The sequence below is a fragment of the Physeter macrocephalus genome, unplaced genomic scaffold (genome assembly GCF_002837175.3).
Source record: "Physeter macrocephalus isolate SW-GA unplaced genomic scaffold, ASM283717v5 random_69, whole genome shotgun sequence".
NCBI lineage: Eukaryota > Metazoa > Chordata > Mammalia > Artiodactyla > Physeteridae > Physeter > Physeter macrocephalus.
Genome location: NW_021145355.1, coordinates 82,717 through 99,228, shown reverse-complemented (window position 1 = coordinate 99,228; position 16,512 = coordinate 82,717). Strand labels below are relative to the sequence as shown.

At 48.2% G+C, this 16,512-nt stretch overlaps 1 protein-coding gene across 5 annotated transcripts in view; it reads left to right on the top strand.

The window, feature by feature from the left end:
* Positions 1-16,512, top strand: part of LOC102979956 (intercellular adhesion molecule 2) — a 32,861-nt gene that overhangs the window by 4,570 nt on the left and 11,779 nt on the right. The window contains exon 1 of one of the 5 annotated variants that reach the window (XM_028483784.2): positions 13,546-13,707. The exons of 2 other annotated variants lie outside the window; for them this stretch is intronic. In XM_028483784.2, the coding sequence (XP_028339585.1) occupies positions 13,701-13,707 (7 nt within the window). In that variant the 5' untranslated portion in view covers positions 13,546-13,700. Of the gene's footprint in view, positions 1-13,545; positions 13,708-16,512 lie in introns of those variants that run through there. 2 more of the 5 variants (XM_028483782.2, XM_028483783.2) reach the window with 2 other exon arrangements.

Here is a 16,512-nt window from a genome sequence, read left to right as displayed (position 1 = left end):
TGGTGAAATCAGAGGGGGCTCTGCTTTCTCTTGCACCACCAGGAAGGAGCTGCTCACAGGAGGACCCCGAGGGCCCACCGGCCCCACGACAGCATAGCAGGGGCTCTGCGGGGAGGCTGGCTCCCTCGGCTCTGCCAACCAGCATCCCATCCCCCACTCCCCACCCCACCCCCGCCCAGTGGGCACCAGGAGTGCACCTGAGAGCCATGGGCACACCCTCTGTCCGAAGCACTGGTCCTTGGATGCAGCCAAATCCAAGGGAGCACACGGGGCTTCAGGACCCTGTTGGCACCTGCTGGCTGATTCCTGTTGCTTGATGGCAGCAGAGACAGCTCTTGGGTTCCCCGCAGAGCTATTAAGCCAGGGCTGGGATCGTGTCCTGGACTGGCTGGTAGCACCCTCGGCTGCCCCTGAGGAGAGGGAGAGGTGCGGGCCCTCAGGAGGGAGGCCAGCAGGTGGTCAGGCCAGGGCCACAGTCTCAGGGCACTGAGGTAGGGTGTGTCGCTTTCTTGCTGAGTCAGGGTAAGGCTGGGAAGAGGATGTTTTTTTCTGAGTGTTTTTGTTATTAAGTACATGTGCAGATATACCCACCTGTATTCCATCAGTGAATGCACCTATTTGTACTATCTTTCTATGTTTGTTCCATCTCTCTCATGTGTGCTAGACCCATGCCTTAGCTTCACGAGACCGTAACAGCCAACATCACAGCCCAGCCTGCTTGCCCTTCCCGCGGGGCTGGGCACTGCATTGGGGCGTCTGTGCCCCAGTGGCTGGTGGGCCTCATTCCTCTCTCCCTGCAGACCAGTATTTCCCCAAGATCAAGAACATTTAAATGAAATTAGAGCATTCTTTAACACCATACACAAAAACAAGCTCAAAATGGATTAAAGACCTAAATGTAAGGCCAGATACTGTAAAACTCATAGAGGGAAACAGAACACTCTCTGACATAAATCACAGCAATATCTTTTTCAATCCATCTCCCAGAGTAATGGAAATAAAACCAAAAATAAACAAATGGGGCTTCCCTGGTGGCACAGTGGTTGCGCGTCCGCCTGCCGATGCAGGGGAACCGGGTTCGCGCCCCGGTCCGGGAAGATCCCACGTGCCGCGGAGTGGCTGGGCCCGTGAGCCATGGCCGCTGAGCCTGCGCGTCCGGAGCCTGTGCTCCGCAACGGGAGAGGCCACAACAGTGAGAGGCCCACGTACTGCAAAAAATAAAAAATAAAAATAAACAAATGGGACCTAATGAAACTGAAAAGCTTTTGCACAGCAAAGGAAACCATAAACAAAACGAAAAGACAACCCACAGAATGGGAGAAAGTATTCGCAAATGATGCTACCGACAAGGGATTAGTCTCCAGAATTTACAAACGGCTCATGCAGCTTAATATCATCAAACCAAAGAACATTTAACATCCTTCGCTTTGGTGAGAGACTGCCTAGACCCTTTGCCAAGGCCAAAAATCAGGTCATGAGCCCGTGTCTGGGCCAATGAACTGTGGGCAGAGGATCAGGGCTGGTGAGACCATGGCAGCCCCTGGGAAACCATGTTGGAAGACGGCAGGGGTTCCCGGGGGAAGTTTCCTGAAACAGGAGGGGCAGGGCGGGCAAGAGAGCAACTGTGTAAATAAACTTGGCCTCTGAGAGGGCTGGCAGGTGAGCCCAATAAGTACTCTTCCCTGCCCCCTCCTCCCTGAGCCTCTCCAAATCCACCTTCCCCTGCCCAGCCTGCCTCAGTGATTTGGATGAAGCCGCAGAAATACGCTCAGCAAGTTTGCTAGCAGGCAACGCAAAGCTAGAAAGAGTAACTAATCACCAAGATGATACATGACCCGATTAGGAGTCCAGAAGATATCAGGAAACCGGAATGCTGAGCCCAAACAAAGGTGATGGGAAATGCATCAGACCTTGACATTGATGATGGGGCTGGAGGTGGAGGGCAGGGCCATGAGGGGCCTGGAAACTGTTGCGGACATTTTTTTTTTTTTTAAGATTTTTTTGACGTGGACCATTTTTAAAATCTTTATTGAATTTGTTAGAGTATTGCTTCTGGGGTTTTTTTGTTTCTTTTTTTTAATGTTTTCATTTTTTGGCCCCGAGGCATGTGGAATCTCAGTTCCCCTACCAGAGACTGAACCCGCACCCCCTGCATTGGAAGGCTAAGTCTTAACCTCTGGACCGACAGGGAAGTCCCTGTCGCAGACATTTGAAGACACAGGAGTTTGGCCTAGAGAGACGTGGGGGCAGCTGGTGGGCGCTCGGATGTCTGTTGTGTGATGAGGAGCAGGCTTTGCTGTCTTGCTCCAAAGAGTCTGAGCTGGAAGAGGGGGAGCAGGGTCCCCGACAGCAGATCCCGGCTCCAGGAGGTAGGGCTGCCTAACAGCTTGAGCCGCCCAGCAGGGCCAAAGGAGGATTGCAAGTGAGCGAGTGGAGGAATCCAACAGAGGGGAAGGGCCTCACCCTGAACAGACGAGGGGAATTCTTCTTTGGGTCAGAGGTTGAACTCGGGTCCCTTCCAAATAAGCATCTGTGCCTGAGGCCCACCCCTCCCTGTTATGAGTTCCTGGAAAAGGGCTGCCCAGTGGATGTGAATCACAGGAAGTGGGGAGGGGAGGCGCCCAGAAAGAACTGTTCACGATGGGGTGGGGTGGGGTAGCAGTGCTCCAGGATTCTCCAGGGACATCCCCTGCTCCAGGCGAGGTGCACTGAGAGGTGGCTGGTAAGGTGAGAGAACCAAGGGCCACGGCTGACGCATCGAGGACAATTTCCCAAAGTTTGTAGCTTAGAATACTAGTTCCAAGGGAGATTAAACTTAGAAAAAAAGGGCTCAATGACCAAATAAGTTCAGGAAATGCTGAATTAAATAGATTCCCTATTCACTGTAATACCATTCAGAGGCCTTTCACATGCTAACGGGATATTCTCCTAGAGGAGATAGACCCTTATCTCCAATTTTTGCCTTTAATTTAAAAAAAAAAAAAGAAAAGAGAAGAAGGAGGGGTGTTTGGAGTGGCAGAAATAATGCTATATTTTCATCAGATCTTATTTTCCTCTTTCTGGATACCCAGGAAAACAGCAGTCCCAGCCTCCCTTGAAGTTAGGTTAGGGCATGTGACTAATTCCGGCCACTGGTCCATTTAAGAGCCAGCACGACACTCCAGTGCTCTCCGTTCGACTCAGTGATGGGTCACCGTGGAGGCACAAAACAGAAGCCACATGAATCAGAGTCACCTGACTCAGAACAGACTTCTCATCAGCGAAACAAGAAACCCTTGCACTTGGCCACGGAAATGTCTGGGTTCATCACCGCGGCTGAGCTGAGCCCTCCTGACTCAGACAGTAGGTACAGGTCCAGGGAAAAGGCCACTACATATGCCCGGGAAATGTGAGGCCGATGCCGGACTGTCTGCCTTTAGCAGGATCGAAAGCTGGTGCTCTCAGACGACGCAAGGTGCGGAGAAGAGGGATTCTCTACCTGCTGCTCCGAATTTCCCCACCAGCAAATAACATGTTTGGCCCTGATGGTTACCTGGACTGGCTTACCTGGATGGTTACCGTGCTGGGGCGACACCTGATGCGATGTAGGCTGAACGCAGCTAGGAGAGGTGGGTGGGGCAGGGAATAGCGCATCCCCCACTGCCCTCCCTTGGCACAAGGCTGCAGGGTTTGTGGTGGTCTTTTCCCAGGGGCTGGGATGGCCAGGTTGGAAGGGAGCGGGTGGAGGGTGAAGATGGAGAGGAGATGCCGACTTCTCGGCACCCAGAACAATTTTAGGGGGAGCGAAGGGGGGACAAAGGGTCAGAAGGTGGGTAACTTACCCTCGGCCCCGCGAAGTGTGGAGTTGAGGTCTGACCTCCATTCTGGGAGGCTCAGAAGCCCACCTTCTTTCTCTTGTGCTGCAGAGGGAAGAAACAGGAAAAACGCAATAAAACCGCAACGCTGAAAAACACTATAAAACCACAGCTGTTGCTTAGCAAAGCTGCTCTTCCCCTTGCAGCCTGTGAGCCGTGGTGTGTCACTCCAGGTAGCTGGTGGCTGTCACAGGGGCTGGGAAGGCAGGCAGAGAGTGGGGAAAGTGTTGGTTGAAAAGGAAGCCCTCTTATGTTGGATTTGCTGTAACCAGATTGACAAAGCCCAGTGCCGTTTTTCAATTGTTCAAACGTTTTTAGCTAAGCCAGTGGTTTTCAAGCTTTGACGGTATCAGAGCCATGGTCTGAGGAACTTGGAAAACATACACATGCCCAGGGCCTATCCTGCTTCAACAAGCTGGGGCCTCTGCATTCTTTAACCTCCCGGTGACGCTTATTATAGAAAGAAGTTTCACAAGATGATCATCGTTATGCTGTGGTGTGTCTTTCACCTGTTAAAAATGAATATATATCAGTTTTAAAATTCCAATTTGGGGCTTCCCTGGTGGCGCAGTGGTTGAGAGCCCGCCTGCCGATGCAGGGGACACGGGTACGTGCCCCGGTCCGGGAGGATCCCACATGCCACGGAGCGGCTGGCCCCGTGAGCCATGGCCGCTGAGCCTGTGCGTCTGGAGCCTGTGCTCCGCAACGGGAGAGGCCACAACAGTGAGAGGCCCACGTACCGCCAAAAAAAAAAAAAAAAAAAAAAAAAAATTCCAATTTGAACGATATTGGATATACTTTTTTTAAAAATCCTGGTTTCCACAAGCCAGTGCCGGGGACTGAGAGGTAGCTGGTCATCCAATTCCTCGGTGGGGTGAGTTGTCTTACTGCAGTAGGGGCGGAGTGACGGCTCATCTGGTTTGAAAGAATGAGGCCGAGGCCTCAGTCAGGGACCCCCAGGACCCACCCCCAGCCCCCTGCCATGTCAGCAGAGTGTGATCCACGGAAACCTTTGCGATGGTCTGATGCTTGTTTGCACTGAAGTCTGGGTGCGGGGCACGGGGGGAGCCCTTTTAACCTAAAGGCTTGTGTGCTTCCCCTAAGAAAAACGTGCTTCTGTATTTTTTAAACAGTCGTCTCCCCTCCGTTTTCTCTGTTTTTATTTTCTGGAACTTTAAACAGTAGAATGTTGGGACTCTGGGTTTAACGCTCCATGTCACTTATCTTTTATTTCTTATATTCCATTTGTTGATTTTTGTTCCGCTTGGAAATTTTCCTGGCCTAATTGTCCAAGTTTTCTGTGACGCTTTTGTTAGTTTCAACCATCCTTTTTTTTTTTTTTTTTTAATGACCCCTCAGATTGCGGTATCTCCTTTCCCCGACCAGGGATTGAACCCAGGGCCATGACAGTGAAAGCACCGAGTCCTAACCACTGGACCCCCAGGGAAATCCCTCAGCCATCTTTTTTTTTTTAATTCAGCCATCTTTTTTTTTTTTAATAAGATTTTTAATCTATCTATTTATTTATTTATTTTTGGCTGCGTTGGGTCTTTGTTGCTGCGTGCAGGCTGTCTCTAGTTGGGGCAAGCGGGGGCTACTCTTTGTTGCAGTGCGAGAGCTTCTCATTGCAGTGGCTTCTCTTGTTGCAGAGCACGGGCTCTAGGCACACGGGCTTCAGTAGTTGTGGCACGCAGGCTCAGTAGTTGTGGTTCGTGGGCTGTAGAGCGCGGGCTCAGTAGTTGTGGTGCACGGGCTTAGGTGCTCTGCGGCATGTGGGATCTTCCCCGACCAGGGCTCGAACCCGTGTCCCCTGCATTGGCAGACGGATTCTTAACCCCTGCGCCACTGGGGAAGCCCCTCAGCTTCATTTTTAATCTCCAAGGGTTCTTGATCCCTGTCCCTTTCTTATGGGGAAATTAGTATTTGAGGAAAACAAATAGACTTTTTTTTAAAGTGTTTTTCAGTTCCCTGTATTATCTCTGTATCCTTTGAGATCATTTTTGTTTATCTTGATCTTTCCCAAGTTGCAGATTTTCTTAAATGTCTGGTGATCCTTGATAGGTTACACACACTTAAAAATGAGGCCATGAAAAGGTGATTGAGGCCCCATGTTGATGGGTAGAGCTTGTCAACTGATGAGCTCTGTTTTTAGGTAACCATATGGGGACCCTTAAATGCCAGCTTGCAGAGGTCTTTGCTCTGGGGTTCTTAAGTGTCTTTGGAGAAGAATCTTCTGATCGTTGGCCTCGGGACTGGCTACTGCTGCCTGCCCCTCTACATCAGGGGTAAGGAGGAAGGGTCAAATGTTCTATGAACCAACTTCTAGTTAAATCCAGTTCCCACATGTCATTCCTAACCTCCACCCTCCTTCCCTGAGTCTCCAAGTTGAAGCCTCTCTCTGGTTCCGTTGGGTAAATCTGCCCTCCTTAGCTATATCTCACTCATGCATAGCTGTAGAGCTGCAGCCTGCAGAGGAAACCTTGTCTGTTTGGGGATGGGGGATACCGTGTGGGTACAGCAGGTGCAAAGAGGGGACAGTGGGGGCGTGGATGGGAGAGTGGTTGGCCTTGGGGTCCAGACTGATGGAGGGAGACAGGGATGCGGTCAGAGAAGATTCTGGAGATGAAGAATTTGGAGGGAAGCAGTATTGTGTGGTGACAAAGTAAGATGTGACTGAAGGGGTGGCTGGTAGGATGGAGGTAAAGACTTGTAGTTGAGGAATGGAGCAGATGCTGGCGCTCAGGTGGGCCTTCTGGTAGACACAGTGGTTGCCCAGGGTGACAGCAGGAGTCAGGGGTGGGGGAGGTAGGGGGAAACAAAGTCCTCCATGAACCCCAGGTAGGAGGAATGGCTATGAACTCCAGGTAGGGGAAATGACCTTGAGATGCAGAGCTGGCACATGAGGGAGGGCTTGCTTCCAGAACGCTGAAGCCATGAGGGGCCAGCCGGTACCCAATGCCCGCCCAGCCCCGAGATACGAGGAACGGGGGAAGAGACATCCTCACAGGGGGGCCCGGCTCCAGTCAGGGCAAGAAAACAAAGGGAGGGTCTGTGCAGGGGTGAGGGACGTGGGCAAATTTCTCTCCAGTAAAACACGTTTCAGGGGGCAAACGGGGAGACTTTGAGGGAAGGGGAGCACTGATCTGGAAATGGGTGAAAGCTCAGGAGCTGGTGGGAACCCAGCAGCTTATACCTCAGGCTGAGGAGGCCCAGGACTCTGCACGTGGGTGGATTAACTCACCCTCCGGTTCTGATTGGATCATTATGGGAAGTGGCTCAGAAGCCCCAGGAGGTTGCTGGGCCCTTGACCTCACCCATGACTGAAGCCCTTTTATTTACAGGAGGAACTGAGGCGGTTCTCTGTTGTTGTGACAGAACCTGACTGTGGCTGGGTGGCCTCATTAGAGCTGCAGAGCTTGCCCAGAGCTGGGGGAAAGGGAGGCCAGGTTCAAGCCCCTGAACTAACCCAACCAGGTCCATTGCTGCCACTGGGCCCAGACCCCGTGGCTGTCACCTCTGACCCTGGACACATACTCTAATGGTTAAAACCATAAACACCTGGTAATACCTAATTGATTTTTTTTAACTAAAAATTTTTTAATTGAAGTATAGTTGATTTACAATATCTTTTTTGTTTCAGGTGTACATCACAGTGATTCAGTTTTATATATATATATGTATATATACATATATATATTCTTTTTCAGATTCTTTTCCCTAATAGGTTATTACAAAATATTGAATATAGTTCCCTGTGCTCTAATTGATTTTTTAAAAGTGATCTTTGACTATACTCAAATATTTTTTAAGCTAATACTCAGTCCCCAAAAGAAAACAGCCTCACAGTGAAAAAACAAGATTATGTCTCTTGGATTTTTGCCTTTGCTCTCTCTAACAAGCCAAGGAGCTGTCTTTGGCATATTTCCTAAGGAAAGGGTTCAGTTTCCCATCTGAGTTCCTAGTAAAGCATCTCAGTTTATTCTCCCCCTTGTAGTTAAGGTTAAAGGAAGAAAAGGGCAGCTGGCTACCCTGACATCCATGCTTTCCAGGGAGAAGGTTCTCTCCCTTCTATGACAGACCCTCTCACGCTTGCCCTCCCTCAGCTCTTTGGCTGTTTAATGTTTATGGGTAAACTTGCTGCATCTACATAGATCACCCCCTTTAAAAATATTCTCTCAGGATCCCAGCTCATTTTAGACCTCCTTGTGATTGTAGAGGAATATCACCTACAGCTGACCTAATGGTCATCCATTTTAGACTGGGTGGCAGGACACTTGCTCACTGTGGGCACTAGATGGCGTCACGTGCAGTCACTGTTCCTCCTGGCACCCCAGCATCTTAGTTCAGCAGGTCACCTGCCACAGCTACTGGCTCCTCCTCCCCACTCTGCAGGGTAGCTCCCCATGAGAGGGGGCTGGGGTCCAAAAAGAAGACCAGAGGGCCTGACTTTATAAACAACTCAAGTCCTTCATGAGCCAGTAGGTTTCTAAGTAATACATATTCACAAACTTTTCTCACTCGAGGACTAAACATAACCTGTATAACATAACATCGTATGTCGGGCCCCTCCCTGTATGGGGGTGATCTTGGGGTCTGACACTCTGTAGACCCATGCAGTAGTCAAGCCACGTACTAGGCTGTTCTTGAGCATAGCCTATAAGGACAGAGAAAAGTACGTGTCCAGGCACCAGCTGTAACAACCACCACAATCTTGGTTGAGTGCTCACCGTGTGCCAGGCTCTGACCCAATGTTTTGTAAATCATTATAAAAGCCTTTGAAGGGGGCTGTGAGGTGGGTGAGAGGGCCTTAGAGCTTGGTTGTGAGATCGCAATGGCCTGGACTTGAATCTCTTGCTGCTGAATGCCTACTCAATTACCATGCGTAGTATGCATACGTAAGAAGCATGACTCCATTTTACAGATGAGCAAACTGAAGCTCAGAGAAGTTAAGCAACTTGCCCAAGGTCACACAGCCAGCAATGGGCTGAGCAGAGATTCATGCACAGTTCCTTGTAACTCCACTCTGCTAGACTGACCCCACAATCTCCGTCATTCAGTCTACAGGCCAGTGAGCCTACAGCCTGCTCTAGGAAGCACTAGCCTTCCATGGCCCTGGCCAGCATTTCTACTCCAAATCTCTGGTTTCTACTTGTAGTTGTGATTACCTTGACTTTATTTAAAGTGAGAACACCTTTTCATTCTTACAAAAACAGTGTGGTCCCAGGACCAGAACCATCAGCATCACCTGGGAACTTGTTAGGACTACAAATTCTCAAGCCTCACCCCGATGAAAAGCTCTGGGGCTGGGGCCCTCCAGTGATGCTGATATAAGCTAAAGTTTGAGAACATTTGCTGTGAAACATGTCTCTCATAAAACCAAGCCACTAGCTTAAGTCTAATTAACATTTATTGTATCTGTTCTTGGTGGTTCAAAGGGGAAGGCACCAGAAACTTAGCAGAGAAGGGAAGGATATAAACAGACATGAAAAGTGATTTGCTCAGAAGCCACAAAATGGGTAGAGGAGGAGAGGGGAGTTGAGGAGGGGGTAGTGGCCCAAATGATGCATCAGAAATGTCTGTAGATTTTTCTTTTTTTTTTGCTACACCATGCAGCTTGTGGGATCTCAGTTCCCCGACCAGGGATCGAACCCGCGCCCCCTGCATTGGAAGCGCAGAGTCTTAACCACTGGACCACCAGGGAAGTCCCTGTATAGCTTTTAAAGCGGGCACACGGGGTTATAGTTGGACGGTTCTGGGGTGGACCCAGAAGCTGCACTGCGAAAAGCTGCATAGGTGGTTCTGCTCTGCTGTCAAGAATGGGAACCCTGCCCTAGTGGAAAGAGCTTCGGGGGCTTCACAGCCCGGCTTCAATCAGGCTTCGGCGTCCAGGGGGAGTATAACGCTGTTTGTAACATGAAAGACAACACCCTCCCTTCTGAAGATGGACCCCCCCTCCTTAGTGTTTCCCTCCCGCACGCTGAGTGTTGGGGGTTTGCAGGTGTCTGCTGCCCCTCGTGTGCCCTCTGTGCCCTGTGCCCTCTAACCCATGTCATCCCCAACACCAAACTGGTCCACGCCTCCGTGCCGGCCCCCGGGTTCCTGTGTGAGTTCTCACCCAGCTGTCTGCTCTTCTACCCTGAGCGCTGGTTCTCAGCACTGTACACATTGGAATCACTTGGAGAGCTTAAAAAACCAACATATACACATACATACGTATACATATGTACAGCTATACACACGCAATATGTAACTCTTGCAATGTACAATATTTGAGACATACTAAAAGTTAGTTATCTGAAGTTTTTTTTTTTTTTTTTTTTTTTGCGGTACGTGGGCCTCTCACTGTTGTGGCCTCTCCCCGTTGCGGGGCACAGGCTCCGGACGCGCAGGCCCAGCGGCCATGGCTCACGGGCCCAGCCATTCCGCGGCATGTGGGATCCTCCCGGACCGGGGCACGAACCCGCGTCCCCTGCATCGGCAGGCGGACTCTCAACCACTGCGCCACCAGGGAAGCCCCTATCTGAAGTTTTAAATTTAACTTGGTGCCCTGTATTTTAGGAGAGTCAGAAATAGTGATGGTGACTGGGTCTAGAGCCCCTGGACAGGGGACTGGTCAGTGAGATCCGCTGGGAGTCCAGCCTTAAGCCCACTTCCTGGGCCCTTTCGCTCTTTGTGGCCCCATCTCCAAAGGTAGGATGTGCTTAGCCAGCAGGGAGGTCTCACGGGCCTCCTCCCCACCCCCTGCTCCAGGTTATTACAGACCCAGCTCTGATTAGTGGTTATGGGACCTGATGCCAAGTGAGCTGCTGGGGGGCTCTGTCGGGGCTCCTGCCGCATGGCCTCAAGCGCCCACAGTCTCTTTCCAGGCGGTTCCTTCTTTACTCCCCTGGACCGAGGAGTGCCCAAGTGCAGCGAGATGCCATCTCTGACAAAACAAAGTCTGAGATTGGGATTGACATATATACACTAATACGTATAGAATAGATAACTAATAAAAAAATGGAGATAAAATTTAAATAATGGCTTAGCATTTCAGCTCTGAGAATAAAAAATATTTATAACAAGTTCTAATAAAATGTATTCATTTCTTTATTTAAAAAAAACCCGAAGTCTGAATTGTGAAGGAGCAGTGCGTCAGGCGCAGCAATCTGCGGTGAACTACGTACACACTTGTATTCATATTTTCCTCATTGCTCTGCAGTTTGGCTTTCAACAACTAACAATTAGAAAAGCTGTTGTCAAAATGCCATATTACTTCCTAGAGCTTAAACCACAGTATGGTGGAGATGTTTCTCTAGCCGGTGTCTTATCACTCACCCTCTTGTTGTGAAGAACCAGCACCAAATTAAGCCACTGGTGCCAGGGCCAGTACAGGCCATGTGCGGTTTTGTTCTGGAACATTCCTTTGTTGACGGATGGGGTTCATTGTCATGATTCATGGTCTCTTACTCTGGACTCTGGGTGCACGGGGCAGAAACCAGCTAAAACTGGCATAAGCAAAAAAAGGCGAAAGGAGTGGCCCGTGGAAACCAATCTGCAGGAATGGACCTCAGGAATGGCTGGAACCAGTAACTGGGACACCATCAGAAAATTTTCACCTCTACTCCGTGCATTTTGAACTCCTCACCTCCTGCAAACCCACCTCCCCCCCGTGAATGTAAGGCACAGCCTTAGGCAGTGTCTGTCCTCCAACCTCTACAACCAGGAGGAAAAGGCTCTCTTTCCCCAACTTGTTTAAAAAAAACAGAACAAAATCAAGGAAAGACCTGAAGGTTGGGTACCATCATGCCAACCTTGGAAATCATTTGACCAGGAAAGTGGGATGAAGTAGGAAGACAGAAGTGCCCCAGAAAACCTGTCAAAAATAGAGAAAGAAAGAAAAAAAAAAATAGAGAAAGGAGGGCTTCCCCTTAAAAAAAGATAAGTCCAGACATAACTCCCGGGGAGAAGATGAATGAGACACGCACCCTAATTTGTGTCTACGACAGATGCTATCTAAACTGTGAAGTCACAAGGGCCCCTCAAAGCCTTGCTGTGACGTCCCCACCCAACGTTCTACGTTGGCTTTGTTTGACCAGCAGTATGACAGGAATATTTCAAAAGAACTTCTATGAAGAAATCAAGGCACAAACGTACCAAGAGGGATCGCTTCAAAGCCAGCAGACCCTCAGCATTCGTGGCCTCGACTGTCCCGTTGGTCCCTGACGTGATCTAATTTGTGTTTTTGCTGAGCCGGGAGTTTCAGTGGTAGTTCTGAGGGGCGGAGCTGTGGGAGCAAAACCTCTGCTTGTGGGTGAGCCCAGCACCCACCTCTGCTCCCAGCTTTGATACTTTTTGCCTATTGGCACAAAGCTACTCTGCCAGGGTAGGTTTTTTAAATTGCTAGGCGAGGTGGCCGATGTGAAAAGATCTGAGAACACGATAGTTCTTAGTTGTTAAGAAGATGTTTTTGGTGGCAGGGCACATCAGATACAAGGAAGACCCGGCTCTGTGACGTTGACAAGCCTCCTGCAGGGGTTCAGAGGGCAACTCATCCTGGAACTGTCTCATTCATCAAAGGCTCCCAGGAGTGCAGAAAACACACATCAGAAGAGAGACTGGAGAGGGACTTCCCTGGTGGTTCAGTGATTAGGACTCGGCACTTTCACTGCCGTGGCCCAGGTTCAATCCCTGGTCGGGGAACTAAGATCCTGCAAGCCAAAAGAAAAAAAAAAAAAAAACGTAGAACTACCATATGATACAGCAATTCCAATTCTGGATATTTGCCTCAAAGAGTTTGAGTTGCCTCAAAGCAGGGACTCAAAGACATGTTTGTACACCCATGATCACAGCAGAATTATTCACAAGAGCCAAAAGGAGGAAGCATCCCACGTGTCTATTGACTGATAAGTGGATAAACAAAATGGGGTGTATTCGTACAAGGTGGTGTTATTCAGCCTTAAAAAGGAAGGAAATTTTTTTTTCATAAATTTATTTATTTATTTTTGGCTGCGTTGGGTCTTCGTTGCTGTGGGCTTTCTCCAGTCGCCATGAGCGGGGCAGGGGCCTACTCTTCGTTGCGGTGCGCGGGCTTCTCGTTGCGGTGACTTCTTTTGTTGTGGAGCACGGGCTCTAGGCACACAGGCTTCAGTAGTTGTGGCTCGCGGGCTCTAGAGCGCAAGCGCAGTAGTTGTGGCTCATGGGCTTAGTTGCTCCGCGGCATGTGGGATCTTCCCAGACCAGGGCTCGAACCCGTGTCCCCTGCACTGGCAGGCAGCTTCTTAACCACTGCGCCACCAGGGAAGCCGCCAGGAAGGAAATTCTAACACATGCTATGACATGGATGAGCCTTGAAGACATCATGCCCAGTGAAATAAGCCAATCACAAAAAGACAAATACCGTGTGATTCCACTCCTGTGAGGTCCCTAGAGCAGTCCAGCTGAGAAACAGAAAGTAGAACAGTGGCTGCCAGGGGCTGGGGGGAGGGGGAGTCAGTGCTGAAAAGAGAGGGGTTTCAGTTTGGGATGATGGTGAGGGATGGCGGTTCTGGAGAGGGGTGGTGGTGGTGATAGCTGCACAGCAGTGTGAATGGACTTAATGCCACAGAGCTGGACACTAAAGATGGTTAAAATGGTCAATTTTACAGAGTGTATATTTTAACAGAGTTTAAAACAAGAGGTAATGGACTGAAAGTGAGGTTAGTCTGAAGTCGCAGCTGGGACAGGAAGCACGTGACTCCTGAGAGGGGAGTTTGGGCCAAAGCCTGATTATACTTGCTGAACGGGTGGCAGCCCTGCCACAAGCGGCATCTGGAAGCTGGACCCCTGGCCACCCTCCTTCCCCATCGCAGCCACGCCCTTTAGCAGATGACAGGTAAGTTCACATTCCTTGCTCCTCCTCGCTTCCCTCGTGGCCGTGGCCGAGTGGAAAGGGCTTGGGATGGACTGTCAATCAAGACTTGAGCTCTTGTCCCTTCCCCTCCCTGGGCCTCCCCACCCCTCCCTGGCCTCCCTCAAGCCCAGGGGCCGGAGATGCCCAGAGTTCCCTGCGGCCAGACGGTCCCTGCTCTACGGAGCTCACATCTGCGTCTCTCTCGGTCCACCGGCCTATTGTTTTCGGGTTGTTTCCTGTTTTTGTCCTTTCTCTTCCCTCCCCTGCTCTGTCAACCACACAACCAACTTAGAGGTATGGGGCTGCCTCCCTGCCATGGGCCACGTGGGCCCAGGCCATCCAGGAAGTTTCCTTCTAGTTTGCTAAGAGCTTTTATCATGAAAGATGTTGAATATCATCATTTTTTTTCTACATCTGTTAAGATGATCATAGTTTTTTTTTCTTCTTAAATCTATTAATGTAAGTTTTTAATTTGGGCTCCTTCAAAAATAGAGCCTGGAATAAGGACTTCAGTTCAGGTAGATTATTTGAGAGGTGATGCCAGGAAGCAGGGAGCGAAGGAGCAAAGAGACTGAAACAGGGAAGGAGAAAAAGCCAATTAACGATGCATAATTGCTGTTGCAGCTGTAGGCAAAGGAAGTTCAAGTCTGTGGGGTCCTCTGATAAGTCTACAGGATGCTGCCCAGAATTGCCTTCCCCAAAAGAAGGAGACTGGAGCATGTATCCACCAGCTCCTGTTTCATCTTAGGGATGAAAGGGTTTCATCTTAGAGAACTTAACTCTCCTATGCTTCTGGGAAACACTAACTGGCAGATAAGTGACTCCTAAAGCCACTGAAGAAGACCCTGAGGCAAAAAGCAAAAGGCAACATGATATAAGCTTGAGGTGAGACACTGGAGCATAAGGTGAGTCTAAGCTTGCAGGAAATTATGCGCTGTAAATACAGCGAATGTCAGAGGAGGGCAGAAGTAATGTGATATAGAGCACCAAAGTTCACTATTACCAACAATAATAAATGACACATGTAGATTTCTCTTCTGTTGTTAGACCACCTTTGCATAGCTGAGATAAGCCCAACTTGGATATGATGTCTAGTACTTTTAATATACTGCTAGATTTGGTTTGTTTGTAGTTTTCTTACTGTTGCATTTATATTCATGAGTGAGACTGGCTTCTAATTTTCCTTTTTCATCCTATTCTTGTCTCATTTTGGTATTAAGGTTACACTGGCCTCATAGAAAGAGTTAGAGTGTGTTCCTGCGATTTCCATTCTCAGAAAGAGTTTTTATAAAATTAGAATTATCTCTACTTAAACTTCTGGAACACTGTCTAGACTTGGTATTTCCTTTGTGGGAAGATTTCAAATTGTGGAGTTAATTTTTTTTTTTTAGTTTGTTTTTAATATTCTGCATATGAATGAAATCATATGGTATTTGTCTTTTTCCATTTGACTTATTTTACTTAGCATAATGCCCTCAAGGTCCATCCATGTTGTCACAAATGGCAAGATTTCATCTTTTTTTAAAAAATATTTATTTATTTATTTGGCTGCATCGGGTCTTAGTTGTGGCATGCGTTGCAGCACGTGGGATCTTTCGTTGTGGCTCGCGGGCTCTTCTTTGTGGTGTGCGGGCTTCTCTCTAGCTGTGGCATGGATTTAATTTCTTTAATAGTTGTAGAACCATTCAGGCTTTTTATGTCTTCTTAAATCAAGTTAGGTAAGTTCTATTTTTTCTAAGATTTGGTCTACTTTGTTTCATATTTCTTGACATAAATGATTTATAGTCTTTAATTTTTTAATTTTTAACTTTATTGAAGTATAGTTGATTTATAATGTTGTATTAATAAAATTTTCAATTATGGTAAAATACACATAACATAAAATACACCATTTAACCGGTTTTAAATGTACGGTTTTAAATGTTTTAAAGTTGGTTGTGTTACATTTACACTGTTTTGCAACAAATCTCGAAAACTTTTTATCTTGCAAAACTGAAACTCTATACCCATTAAACAAACAACTCACCATTTTCCCCTGCCCCCAGGCCCTGGCAACCACTGTTCTACTTTCTGTTTCTATAAATTTGTATAGTCTTCTTCTTTTTTGAATTATAAGATACATTATTTTAATTTTTTAAATTGAAGTATAATGTACAATATTATGTAAGCTTCAGGTGTTCTACGTAGTGGTTTGGCATTTGCATACATTATGAAATAATCACCACGATAAGTCTATTAATCATCTGTCCCCATATGGAGTTATTACAATATTATTGGCCATATTCCTTATGCTGTGTGTTATAGCCCTGTGGCTCATTTTATAACTGGAGTTTTGTACCTCTTAACCCCATTCACCTATTTTGTACCCCTCTCCACCCCTTTCTCTCTGGTAACCACCCATTTGTTCTCTGTATCTATGAGCCTATTTTTTGTTTTGTTTTGTTTTGTTTTGTTTTTTTAATTTTTTAATAGATCTTTATTGGAGTATAATTGCTTCACAATACCATGTTAGTTTCTGTTGCACAATGAAGCGAACCAGCCATATGCATAACACGTGTCCCCATATACCCTCCCTGTTGAGCCTCCCTCCCATCCTCCCTATCCCATCCCTCCAGGTGGTCACAGAGCACCGAGCTGATCTCCTTGTGCTATGCGGCTGCTTCCCACCAGCCAACTATTTTATATTCGGTAGTGTATACATGTCGATGCTACTCTCACTTCGCCCAGCTTCGCCCTCCCACCCCATGTCATCAAGTCCATTCTCTATGCCTACCTCTTTTTTCCTGC